The sequence below is a fragment of the Jaculus jaculus genome, chromosome 1 (genome assembly GCF_020740685.1).
Source record: "Jaculus jaculus isolate mJacJac1 chromosome 1, mJacJac1.mat.Y.cur, whole genome shotgun sequence".
Lineage (NCBI taxonomy): Eukaryota > Metazoa > Chordata > Mammalia > Rodentia > Dipodidae > Jaculus > Jaculus jaculus.
In genome coordinates, this window is record NC_059102.1 from 230,177,099 (window position 1) to 230,190,435 (window position 13,337).

Consider the following 13,337-nt stretch of genomic DNA (forward strand, 5'->3'; position numbering starts at 1 on the left):
TTCTAGCCTACGCTTCTTTCAAGAAGCCCACACCTGCTCCCAAGTATGCTTTCATACTCCCTTATTTAGCTTTATTTTTTAAAGAAATTAGCTCATTATGTGAGAGAGACAGGGCACTCTGTAGCCTCCTGCCACTGCAAGCACACTCCAGACACACTCACCACGGTGCACCCGGCTTTCTTGGGTGCTGGGAAACTGAACTGAGGTAAGCAGGCTTGTCAAACAAGTGCTTTTAACCACTGAGATACCTCCCCAGCTCTCTTTCTTTCTTTTTTTTTAAATTTTTTAATTTATTTATTTGAGAGCGACAGACACAGAGAGAAAGACAGATAGAGGGGAGAGAGAGAATGGGCGCGCCAGGGCTTCCAGCCTCTGCAAAGGAACTCCAGACGCGTGCGCCCCCTTGTGCATCTGGCTAACGTGGGACCTGGGGAACCGAGCCTCGAACCGGGGTCCTTAGGCTTCAGCTCTCTTTCTATCTTTAATAAAAGTTACCAACTCTGGGGCTGGAGAGATGGCTTAGCGGTTAAGCGCTTGCCTGTGAAGCCTAAGGACCCCGGTTCGAGGCTCGGTTCCCCAGGTCCCACGTTAGCCAGATGCACAAGGGGGCGCACGCGTCTGGAGTTCCTTTGCAGAGGCTGGAAGCCCTGGCGCGCCCATTCTACCCCCCCTTTATCTGTCACTCTCAAATAAATAAATAATTTTTTAAAAAAAGTTACCAACTCTGCTTTCTAATCAGCTCACTGTAAAATTCATTTTAGCACGAGAGGCCACACACCCTGGGAATTCACCTGGATGGAGGTCTCTAAGAAGCAATTCCCCAGGCTGCTGTGAGAGGAACACATAGATTTGGTGTAAAGTGACTGAGAGTGAAAATTCTGTCCCACTCAACCATTGCTGACAGACCCAAGGCTCAGGCGCACTGGGTAACTTGCTGAGGGCCACCTGGCAGGTGGGCAGGACTCACCCCAAAGTAGAAGCAGCTCAGCTAGACTTGGGTGTTTGCAGCTCTAGGCTCGGGGCCCAGCTCTGCCACTGCCTGCCTGTGTGATCTCAGGGAACTTGCTTAACAGCTGTGAGACTGGATTTCCAATGCTGGTCACAAGAATCAGTGGATGCACTGATCCAGGGTAACGAGGATTATAACCACCCTCATTTACCCAAGCACTTACAATATGCACAACCTCCTCTCAGCCACTCTTGTGACACCCATCTCACAGAAGGGTAAACCGAGGCACAGGTCATGTAAGTGCCTAGAATTGGAACTCGGAGTCTCTTCCCCAGCATCTAGAGGGCAACCCAGGAAGTGGAGGGAGTTCAGCTCAGTCCCTACACACTAGTGCCCTCTGCAGGATGATAAACAGTCACACCATCTGGTCCCTCCTGGAACTCACAGACCAAGGAAGTCAGCATTAAGGGCCCGAGCCAGCTGTCTGTCCATGGCCTCTAGACTTCCCGCAGACATGTTCAACCTTCAGACATTACAACTCTGCATTGTCAGCTACCAAGTTCATGCTGGAGAATGCACAATCACGTGACCAAAAAAATTGCAAAAGGCCTGGAGTGGTGGTGCACGCCTTTAATTCCAGCATCCGGGAGTCAGAGGTAGGAGGATCGTTTTGAGTTCGAGGCCACCCTGAGACTCCATAGTGAATTCCAGTTGAGCCTGGGCTAGAGTGAGACCCTACCTTGAAAAAAAAAATTGCAAAAGATCTCATGACGTTTTAAGTAAGTTCACAGTGTTGTGTGCTCCACATTTATAGCTATCCTGAGCCATGGGGTGAAGTCCCCTGACAAAGCCAGGTGGGAAGGGACTGACCTGCAAGGACCCTGGCTTGAGTGTTTGCTGCCTCCGTGTCTTGAGTGAGTCCTCCAAGACCAGGATGACCTGTCTCCTCATCTGAGAGGACATAGAGTGTGGACGCGCGCTAGCCTCCGCCGGTTGTGTGACAACTTGCTTCTACTTCATGTCCCCTGCCCAGAAAAGCCTGGCTGCCAGGAGAACTCCATGGGCATGTGCCAACCAGGTCCAGGTCCCCAGCAAGTTCAGATCATGTAGGTGTGAGGTGTGTAGGTGTGATTTAACAGTGACCCTGATTGTGTCCCCGGCTTACCCCATAGAAGCCGTGGAGGGGATGCGGGGTTGGAATTAACAGAAGAAAGCTCATCTGTGTGTCCCGTGATGAGCCTTTCTTTCCATCCCTGTGAAAGTCAGGCTCTGCCCTGGAGGTGTGACAAGTGCCCACTTGTTCTGGAGTTTTTATTAATTTGGGGGGAGCACCTTTTTTGTTTTCTGTTATTGTTCACACACACACATACACACACACACACACACACACACACACACACACACACACACACAAAACCAGGAAGTTGTTGGATGTGGCAGTGAGCACCTTTGATCCAGCACTCAGGAGGCAGAGGTAGGTAGATCACCATGAGTTCTGAGTTCGAGGCCACTTTTGGACTGCAGTGGGATTATCAGGTCAGCCTGGGCTAGAGTGAGATCCTACCTTGAAAAAACAAATAGACAAAAAAGGATCATTCTTGAGCTAACTAAGTGTCCTGAGGCTCAGAACTGGCTGGAAGTGACTGTGGCCCTTACTCTCCCCTTGAGCCTGGGTGGGAAACTCACCTCTCTTGTTGAGCACAGTATCCTGGGAAGGAAAGATATGTGTGTGCCTGGGTGGGTGTGGAATGGAGGCACAGGGGAAGTCTTGTTTTATTATTATTGTGTAGTGTGTGTATTATGTGTGGATCTGTATGATGTGGTGGGGGGGCATGCCTATACTATAGTGTTGGGAGCCATAGAGCAAAAGCCTCTCCATTTTGCCTGGGCCTGCTCATAAACTGACTCATTACTCAGAAAGCTGGTCCATCCAGCTTTCTGTTAGGTATTTCTGGAACCGGTCAGCAGACTGCTTACAGAATCTTATCTTTTGCAAAAGGCCAGTTTATGGTCAGGATGTGAAACCTGGTGCAGTCAGGATGTTAAGCCAGTGAGGCAAGATTAAATGAACACCTAATTACATCCCCTCTAGGTTTCCTGACAAGTCCTTGCCCTGACCACGTCCTCATCCCCCTGCAACTGCTTGCCCTGACCACGTCCCCTTCCTCCTACAACCCTATATAAATCTACATGTAAGAATAAACTCTTGAGGCCGTGACAAACATCTAGCATGGTCTCCTTCTTGTGTCTGTTTGCCTTCTTTCATTCAGGTTAATTTTCCCCTTGTTTCCTTGTTCGACTCCCCACTGGCCAGGGCACCACAGTACATGTGTGGACATCTGAGAACAATCTTGAGGTGTTTGTCCTCTCCCATTTGAGATAGGATGTCCCTTGTGTTTAGGTCACATCATGTGAGCCAGTCTAGCTGGTTTATGAGCTTCCAGATTCTCCTGGTTCTGCCTCCTACTGCCATAGACCTGCTGAAATTATTCCACATTGTATCCACTCTTACGTGGGTGCTGGAGAATTGAACTAGGGCCAAGAAGTACCTTTAACCACTGAGCCATTTTCAAGAAGTGCTGTTAAGATCCAGGGCCCTCGGGTAAGCCCATTTTGGGATGAAAAGTGTTGACTAGAATGGATGAAAAAAAAACAGGTGATTGGTGTGCCTGTGTGTGCATGTGTGTCTGTGTGTGTGTGTGTATGCATGTGTATGTTCATTGTTTGAGGCAAGCCCAACAGACTGGCCTTTTTTATGCAAGAGAACAAGAGAGAGAGAGACAGACAGAGGGAGAACTGGCACTCCAGGGCCTCCAGCTACTGCAATCAAACTCCAGACATGTGTGTCACCTTGTGCATGTGTGCGACCTTGTGCATCTGGCTTACGTGGGATCTGAGGAGTCGAACATGGGTCCTTAGGCTTTGCAGGCAAGCACCTTAACTGCTAAGCCATCTCTCCAGCCCCGTGTGTACATTTTTTTTTTTGGTCATTTTTTATTTATTTATTTGAGAGCGACAGACACAGAGAGAAAGACAGATAGAGGGAGAGAGAGAGAATGGGCGCGCCAGGGCCTCCAGCCTCTGCAAACGAACTCCAGACGCGTGCACCCTCTTGTGCATCTGGCTAACGTGGGACCTGGGGAACCGAGCCTCGAACCGGGGTCCTTAGGCTTCACAGGCAAGCGCTTAACCGCTAAGCCATCTCTCCAGCCCCCGTGTGTACATTTTTGTACAAAGGTTGTTGAGACTTGGATTGTATGACTGCTCGGTCCCTGTGGGTTCCTCATGCCATTCCCTCTCCAGCAGGAATGTGGGCTCTCCTACAGTTGACCACCAGCCCTGCACAAGGACGCCTGTACGGATAGGTGTTGAAGACTTTACAAATACTCCAACCCCTGTGACCAACCCCAGTGTGGTTCACTCCATGTTGTGACTCAGGGCCTCCCCCTTGTTTGCAAGGCTAACAGTTGGCCTCTTGCTCAACAATTTGTAAGTTTTGAGATGTTGACAGCAAATTATCAAGTCAAGGGTGCACTGCAGTGGACCCCACTCCCTACACACCTGTGCAGACCAGGCGCTCCAGAGCTGCGGGGCAGTATCAGGCTGCCTGCAGGAACCACCTCTCGTAGACTGTCTCAACGCTGTCCATGGGCGCCCTTATTTCCTCATCCTCTTCTGACTGTCTTCTCCGATTCAATTTCTCTGAATTTTCTCCAGGAATCATCCTAAAATCTCACTTTTGGTAGCATCCTCCTCTCAGAGCCTCTTGAGAATTCCAACCTCCAATAGGGAAGGATGCGGCCCAGAGGTCCCTGGCCTTCACAAACACAGCTGAGCTGACATTTCACCCCAAATAACACCCATCCCACCACCCACCCGTGATTAAACAGTGATAGAGGACAGCAAACCCTCAGGGACTGAGAGTCAAATCCTGTCTTTCTAAACCCCCTCTTGCCAACTGCTGCGGTGTACCCTTCAGTATGTCCCATTTAAGGCCACTAGTAGTTAAAACTGTGACTCAAACATGAGTGGACAAGTCCACTTCCATGATATGGTGGGAGAATTTATTTCGAGAACCTTTGGGATGAATACATGCATTCCAAAGTTAAAATCTGCAAAAGTCACCTAGAAGCTGCATGTGCATCCAGGGTGCTTGAAGAGGGACCCAGAGCTGGTAAGGGACTCACACCAAGTCAGCAGGCTGGGGAGGGCCAAGCTGTCCCACCTCTCAGGAGCTCTGGGTGATGTTCTGTGCAGTTGGGTGTGACCTCTGGGCTCACACGGTTTGCCTGACTTTCTCAGCAGAAAGTGGAGGGATTCGCTTGCACAGGCTGAAAAGGAAGCAAAAGAAGAGATGTGAATGCATTGGTTTTGGGCAGGATGTCTGTCCTACTCTGGCTCCACCAGGAGCACCAGAAAGACACATTACTGGGGCTGGAAAGATGGCTTGGCAGTTAAGGCACTTACCTGCGAAGCCTAAGGACCCAGGTTCGATTCCCCAGTACCCACACAAGCCAGATGCACAAGGTGGCACATGCATCTAGAGTTCGTTTGCAGTGGCTGGAGGCCCTGGTGCACCCTCTCTCTATCTGTTCCCCTTCCTCCCTCCCTCCCTCTCTCTCTCTCAAATAAGTAAATAAATAAAAATAAGAATAATAAAAAAGCTGGGTGTGGTGGTTCACACCTTTAATCTTAGCACTTGGGAGGCAGAGGTAGGAGGACTGATGTGAGTTCCAGGTCACTCTGAATCTACATAGTGAATTCCAGAACAGCCTGGGCTAGAGTGAGACCCTACCTCAACAACAACAACAACAACAAACAAACAAAACAATACTAAAAACAAAGACACATTTATGCAAAGATGAAATCCTCAACCTCTTGTGAAGGTTTTGTGGCAGCCTCTAATTTAGCTTCTGACATCCAACACCATCATGCCCATTTTATGAAAGGGGAAACTGAGGCTTGGAGAGTTATTTACTTAATTCCACCAGGTGAAAGAGAGGAATTTATTGCCAGGCCAGACTGGCCCTGAAGTCTTTATGTTCTCCTGTCCTCAGCTGTGGTTCAAGTCTTGTGTTGATCCTTGGTCTCAGAATCTCCTGCTGAAAGCTGTAAGACTCAACTGCATCGAACGCATGCTAGGGATGGCTCCATCACCAGCAGACAATAGGCAGGCTGGCACCAATTGCCCCCCTGATAGACTCAGACCTTGAGGACTAAGTCTTGTGTATCCTGTAGTCTGGGATCTTTTATCCTTTTAAGGACCACTGGGGGAGTCGCCTCCCTTCATGGCTTTCATTTGCTCCTTGAGCTGTCAGTATTTAGGGACCTGGATAGATTCTGGGGACCCTCTGGGAGCTGCTACCCTTCAGCCTCTGCATGGTCCTGTTGTGTATTTCACCTGGCAACCCCCTCTACAGCCAGCCTCTTTGATGTCCTCTGTCCCCCTTGGTGGCTTCTCTGTGGTCCTCCCAGCCAAGGCTCCCCTCCTTTGGAACCCATTCTTCAGTTCCCTCTATCTGATGTCATCCTCCAACTGCTTCCCCCAACCCCCGAATGGCACCTTCTGGTTCCTCAGCTTTTGTCTTAATGTCCCTCCTCCCAGGGCCTCCCTGACCCGCCCCCAGCCCCATCAAGGCACTGTCCTGCACATCACTCTCACCATTCCCTCCAAACATATGCATCTATCTGTTGCCACCTTCTTGATCTGCTGGATGGCTGAGTTAGAGTCCTGCCAGGCTGCAAACCAGGGGCTTGTGGGATTTGTTCCCTTTGATGCCCCAGAGCATGCGCGCATGTACACTGCGCACCCGCTGAGCACTGTGGTGCAGTGGGTGTCCTGAACTGCTCCTGAGAACAGAGCACCACACCACTGCCATCCACGTGGCCTCCACAGCGCTGCTGACAGAACACAGGAGACAGACAAGAGTCCCGGGGCGTCGGACACATTGTTGGTCTAAGTTTGTTGGCATGAAAGCAACAGACAGAAGGGACAGTCACCGGCCAGCCTGGACTCAGGTTTAAGTCCCCAGGGGCACAGAAACAGTTCCCTGGTCATCATTGCAACTAGATCACTCTGCTTGTGCCCTCGTGTGCCCAACATGGAGATGGTAGCCAGCTGGGCACCTGGCGACAAGAACTCTCTTCCCTCCACTTACCAGCCCTGTCCTTGCTTTACTGAAAGGGCCTCTGCTGTCCCTTCCCGGGTTCTGCCACATTCTTTGAGTCACCGTCTGCAACAAGAACACAGTCCTGGGCTGGAGAGATGGCTCAGTGGTAAAAGGCGCTTGCTTCCTAAGATCGATGACCCAGGTTTGATTCCCCAGTACCCACGTAAAGTCAGGTGCACAAAATGGCACACACATCTGGAGTTCACTGCAAGAGACCCTAGTGTCTCAATACACCCTTTCCCTTCCTTTCTCAAATAAATAAATAAGATATGCTGGACAGATGGATGAAAAGAGGGAGGGGGAAATAGATGGGCAGGTGGGTGGGTGGGTGAGTGGAGGGATAGGTGATTGGATAAACAAATGGATTATCAGATTGGTGTATGATTAGATAGATGGATAAAAGTACCAGCCATCTTTTCCAGTTTCCTGAATGGAGGGCGACATACCCAGCCCAGGTTCTGACACCCAGCATGAGGCTCACACCTGTCCTGTCCAACATCATAACAAGAGGGTTTCTGCTTTATTCATTTCTCAAAACTAATTCTCATTTTGTCCCTTCTATCTCAGCCCTATATTTTGGTCTTCTTCACTTATGAAATGTCACTTTCCTCTTCTACATTCTCTGTAAAGAAGAAAAGCCCGTTTTCTCTTACCTGGATATTCTTTGTAAGACTTGTGTCGCAGGAATCGCCCTTCTGGAAAACAAGTGAGGAGAAAACTTTCAGGATTTTTCCGAGGCTGTGTTAGTTGGTTTCTAGTCACAGTGACAAATATCTGTGAAATCAACTTGGATGGGGGGGGGGGACGGGAAGGACTGATTTGGGCTCATCACTTCAGAGGTTCGGTCCAAGGTTCATCTGAGGTTTGCCTGGCTGTCGATTTTGGGGGAGGGAGAGTGTCACAGGGGTGAGAGTGTGGAGTGGGCTGGGGCTTCTTATCTCATGAGAGAAAAGTCCCAAGAAGGAACCTGGTCCAAGATGGGCCCTTCAAAGGAGCACCCCCAGGACCCACTTCTTCCAACCAGTTCCATAGCTGCGCTGCCTCCCAACAGTCTAATTAAACTTTGACTCCTTCTATGGACTAAACCCATTGAGACAACTGGTGCGCCAGGGCCTCAGCCACTGAATTTGAACTCCAGACGCTTGCGCCACCTAGTGGGCATGTGAGACCTTGCGCCCGCCTCACCTTTGTGCATCTGGCTTATGTGGGATCTGGAGAGTTGAACATGGGTCCTTAGGCTTTGCAGGCAAGCACCTTAATCACTGAGCCAACTCTCCAGCCCACCGGGGCTATTTTAAATGAAAACGTATGAATGCTTTCATACCAGACATGAGAGCCAATGTTTGCTGTTCTGCTTTTGCATCTGGCTTTATATGCATGCTGAGGTGTTAAACCTGGGTCAGAACACTATGAAACAAGTGCCTTTAACTGCTGAAATATCTGTCCAGCCCCTAGCGTTTTTTTTTTTTTTTGAGACAGTCTCACAACATAGCCTAGCCTGGCCTGAAATTACTTTATAGCCCAGGCTAGAGTCAAGCTCATGAACCCCCTTCCTCAGCCTTCCAAGTACTTGCAGTACAGGCCTGTACCACCCTGCTAACTTGATTCTGCTTCTTAATGCTGGGCAATGGCAGTGACCTACAGCATTCATCCAGTCTGTGATCAGGAGGGAATGCCACAGCCCTGTGACGTGTGCACTAAGCCAGGATATATGGTGGATTAAGTGGGTTTCAGTATAGGGAATTATCATCTTGTGAAGAGTTTGCTGGGGGCTGGAGAGATGGCTTAACTATTAAGGCACATGCCTGCACAGCCTAATGAATGACCCAAGTCTGATTCCCCAGTACCCATGTAAAACCAGATGCAAAAAGTGGCACATGTGCCAGGCGTGGTGGTGCATGCCTTTAATCCCAGCACTTGGGAGGCAGAGGTAGGAGGATTGCCATGAGTTTGAGGCCACCCTGAGACTGCAGAGTGAATTCCAGGTCAGCCTCGGCCAGAGTGAGACCCTGTCTCGGAAAACCAAAAAAGGGGGGGGGGGACATGCATCTGGAGTTCATTTGCAGAGGTTGGAGGCCCTGGTGTACCCATTCTCTCTATCTCTCTTCTTGCAAATAAATAAATAAAAATACTTTATTTATTCGCAAATAAATAAATAAAAATGTTTCCATTTATTTCCAAATAAATAAAAAAATGATGCTTGTAAGGCAAACAAAAATATTTTTTTCCTGTCAAAACACAGGTGGAGGCTGGAGAAATGGTTCAGTGATTAAGGGCATTTGATTGTGAAAACTAACGAACGGCCTGGGTATAATTCCCCAGTACCCACATAAAGCCAGATGAACAAGGTGGCACATGCAATGGCAAGAGGACCTGGTGTATCCATTCTCATTCATTCATTCATTCATTTTCTCTTCCCTTGAAAATAAACAAAAATAAAACAAATGTGGGATCCAGACCTGGTGACACGTGTGTATAATCTCAGCACTTGAGAGGCTGAGGAAGGAGGAATACAAGTTCAAGGCCAGCCTGGGCTATGTAGAAAGACCCTGTCTCAAAAACAAAAGCAGGGGCTGGGCAGATGGCTTAGCTGCTAAGGCACATGCCTGTGAATCCTAAAGACCCATGTTTGACTCTTCAGATCCCATGTAAGCCAGATATACAAGGTGACCCAAGCACGCAAGGTCGCACATATGCACAAGGTGGCACAGCCATCTGGAGTTCCACTGCAGTGGCTGGAGGACCTGGTGTGCCTATTCATTCTCTCTCTCTCTCTCTCTCTCTCACACACACACAGACACACTTGCTCTTGCTCCCTCACATTAAAAAAAAAAAAAAAAAAAAAGGCCAGTCTATTGGGCCTGCCTAAAGAAGAAAAGAAAAGGAAAACCACAGGTGGGAGTCTTTCTGCCTGTGCCCATCTATGCCCACAGGGGCATAGTGCCTCAGCCAAAGGATCCAGGTTTGATTCTCCAGTATCCACGTAAAGCCAGATGCACAAGGTGGCACATTCATCTGGAGTTCATTTACAGTGGCTAGAGGCCCTGGTGTGCCCAGTCTTTCTCTCTATCTGCCTCTTTCTCTCTCATAAATAAATAAATAAATAAAATATCTGGGCTGAAGAGATGGCATAGCTGTTAAGGCACTTGCATGTGAAGACTAAGGACCCAGGTTTGATTCCCCAGTACCCATGTAAGACGGATACACAAGATGGCACACATGTCTGGAGTTCATCTGCAGTGGCTAGAGGCCCTGGCATACCCATTCTCTTTCTCTTTCTGTCTGCCTTTCCCCACTCCCATAAATAAATAAATAAATAAAAATTTAAAAACCTCTGTGGTTTATGACAGATCCAGAGATGGACATACAATATTCAATGTTACCCAGCTGCCTGGCTATGCTCCAAGAGCTCTGCCTGGGTGGTCTCAGCAGATCCCATAACAGCACGAAGGAGCCCCATTGTACAGAGGCGGAAGCCAAGGCTGGGGAGAGATAAGCAAACTGACCCCACGACCTCCCATTTAGAAACCGCAGAGCTGGTCTGGGCAGGACACCAAAGGAGCTGGGCAGTGGGGGAGGGAGGAGCCCTGGCCAGGCTTGGAGTGATGGGATGTTCCCCAAACAGTGCGACTGGGGCGGCCACACTCACCTGTCTGCCTGCGCTGCTTGACACACTGCCCACGGTTGGGGACACCCTCAGCGGGGTCACCTGGGTTCAAGATGTGGCATTCGTAGCCCGAGGGACACAGCAGCGGCTCTGCCCCGTCCTCAGTGGTGCTGCACACCTCTGCTGTGGGGAGACACGAGCTGGGCATCAGGGGCCGACTCTGGGGTGTGGACAGTGCCCCTTGCTCAGAGGCTGCCTCCCACCTACGTTTAGCACACACACGTGCACACACACACACAGAGGCACAGGCTCCCAAACACATCTTTACATTTCTGCATGCTCATCGAAACACACACTCACTCGCAGCTACAGCTGTGTGTGCACACACACACACACACACACATCTTGGCATATCAACCCACACTCCACGTTCATATTCCATGAACCTTGTACCAACACACCACATGCGTGTGACTGCACATAGACATGCAAACATCAACCACAACCACAAGAACCGGCACGTGCACGGGGTGCAGTGACAAACCCAAGTGCACACACACAGTGTACGCCCCCACACCTCACAAAGTGTGGCTCAAGCCTGCGTGTCCTTCCCTTCAGAAACCACTCTCCCACTGCCAGTCTCCCAAAGGAAGCCCCCTCACCAGGAACCAGTGAGCTCCTCAGGGAGGACGCCAGGGGACTGGAAACTAGCCCAGGCCCCTCCACTTCCTTCCCGTTCTCTAGCCAGGAAGGAGGGCCTGCTGTGGGAAATGAGCTGCGTCCCCAGTTGGCAGCTCTGGGGAGCCCAGGGAGGGTCAGGAAGGTGAGGATGCTGTCTAAGGACCCATGGGCTGCCTGGGGCTGCCAAGTTCTGAAAGCAGTTCGGGAGTCTGGCGGGTACCTTGCAATACCTCCTCGGGCCCATCCAACAGCCAGCCATTGCCACCAAGCCACCGGGGTTTCGGCTGCACAAGCCAATCTAGAACTGACAGAGGACAGGGTGAGACAGAGGCCCTAGGAAGCAGCTGAAATGTGCCCGGCCTTGTGGGTCCCAACTACAGGAAAAGTAACAGTGGCCCCAGCACACCTTACCCTGGTGGGTAGTCACCAGGGATATGGCTGGCGACCCTGAAGCACCCAGGCTTACACTCACCACTCCGACCCAAGTCTCCCACTCTAGGTGGCAAGGCTGAGAACCCAGTGCCAGATACCACTGCTGCTAACTAATGCTCTTCCTGCTGCAATGACTGAGTGTTCTGTGAGGGTCTGCAAAGCCACACCAAGTGGGGAGCAGCAGGAATTGAAACAGCCCCACCCTCGGCCCTTTGAGGGGCTGACCTCCAACGGGGAGAGAAATGCAGCCATGTACATTAGGCTACAGGGAGACAAAGGAGGGGAGGACCTGCAGGAGGAGGGACTTCTATCCAGGGGACAGCCTCTGAGAGAAGTTGGTTCTGAGGAAAGGGACTAAGGAAGTGAGCCTTGTGGGTGTCCAAGAAGAATATTCCATGGGGGCACCTGTATATGGGCCAAGGGTTCCCAACCCTGTGCACAGGGCTTAAGGCAGTGGACGTTTCTCTCTAGTCAGATACCTGGACTCAATCTGCTGCTGGGTGATCATGAGCGAATGGCTCAGTTTCTCTGAGCCTGAGCCTGAGTCTTCAGCTGTAAGTAAGGCTCCCCAGGTGGAAACGTGAGCATGAAATGAGATGATATGTGGGAAGGCTTCCAGGCTGGCATGCACAGTTGTACAATTTTGTGTGTTGCTCAGAAGAACTTGGGAGAAAGGGTGCAGGTATGGTGGCATGTCTGTAATCCCAGCACTCAAGAGCTAGAGGCAGGAGGATCTTAAGTTCAACACCAGCCTGGGTTACATAACAAAAACAAAAACAAAAACAAAACCCCACTAGGCTAGAGAGAAGGCTAAGCAGTTAAGGCACTTGCCTATGAAACCTAAGGACCCAGGTCTGAGTCCCCAGGACCCGCGTAAGCCAAATGCACAAGGCGGCACGTGCATCTGGAGTACATTTCCTGTAGCTAGAGGCCCAGGTGCGCCCATTCTTTCTCTATCTGTCTGATTCTTTCTCAAATAAATAAAATATATTTTAAAATATTTAAAAAACTATATATGTGGTTTTTAAAAATATTTTGTTTATTTATTTATTTATTTGACAGAGAAAGAGAGGGACACACAGAGAGAGAATGGCCGTGCCAGGGCTTCCAGCCACTGCAGACTTCAGACATGTGCGCCCACTGTGCCTCTGGCTAACATGGGTCTGGGGGAATTGAACCTGTATCCTTTGGCTTTGCAGGCAAATGCCTTAACTTCTAAGCCATCCCTCCAGCCCCAAAACTAACTCTCTCTCTCTCTCTCTCTCTCTCTCTCCATATACATATATATGTATGTATGTATGTTTATATTGGACTGTAGGTCCACTCCACAGGAGGGAATAAATGCCTGGCACTGAAAACCTACTCAAAAGCCTATGATTAGGAAGGTCATGAGCCCTAGGGGTATAACACCTGCTGTTGTCTGGCTAAATGCATAGATTATGCCAACCAAAATGCCCGCTAAGCACTTTTGAATGTTTATGCCCATATATTAATGCTT

The 13,337-nt window shown here is 49.8% G+C and overlaps 1 protein-coding gene across 1 annotated transcript in view; it reads right to left on the reverse strand.

Annotated features, from left to right (window-relative positions):
* Window positions 1–4,991: 4,991 nt before the first annotated feature.
* Window positions 4,992–13,337, reverse strand: part of Wfdc1 (WAP four-disulfide core domain 1) — a 35,182-nt gene continuing 26,836 nt past the window's right edge. Inside the window, exons 3-7 of the mRNA XM_004664829.2 lie at window positions 11,628–11,711; window positions 10,769–10,909; window positions 7,773–7,814; window positions 7,108–7,182; window positions 4,992–5,280 (exon numbers count right to left, since the gene is read on the reverse strand). Of these exons, the coding sequence (XP_004664886.1) occupies window positions 7,124–7,182; window positions 7,773–7,814; window positions 10,769–10,909; window positions 11,628–11,711 (326 nt within the window). The 3' untranslated portion in view covers window positions 4,992–5,280; window positions 7,108–7,123. The remainder of the gene's footprint in view (window positions 5,281–7,107; window positions 7,183–7,772; window positions 7,815–10,768; window positions 10,910–11,627; window positions 11,712–13,337) is intronic.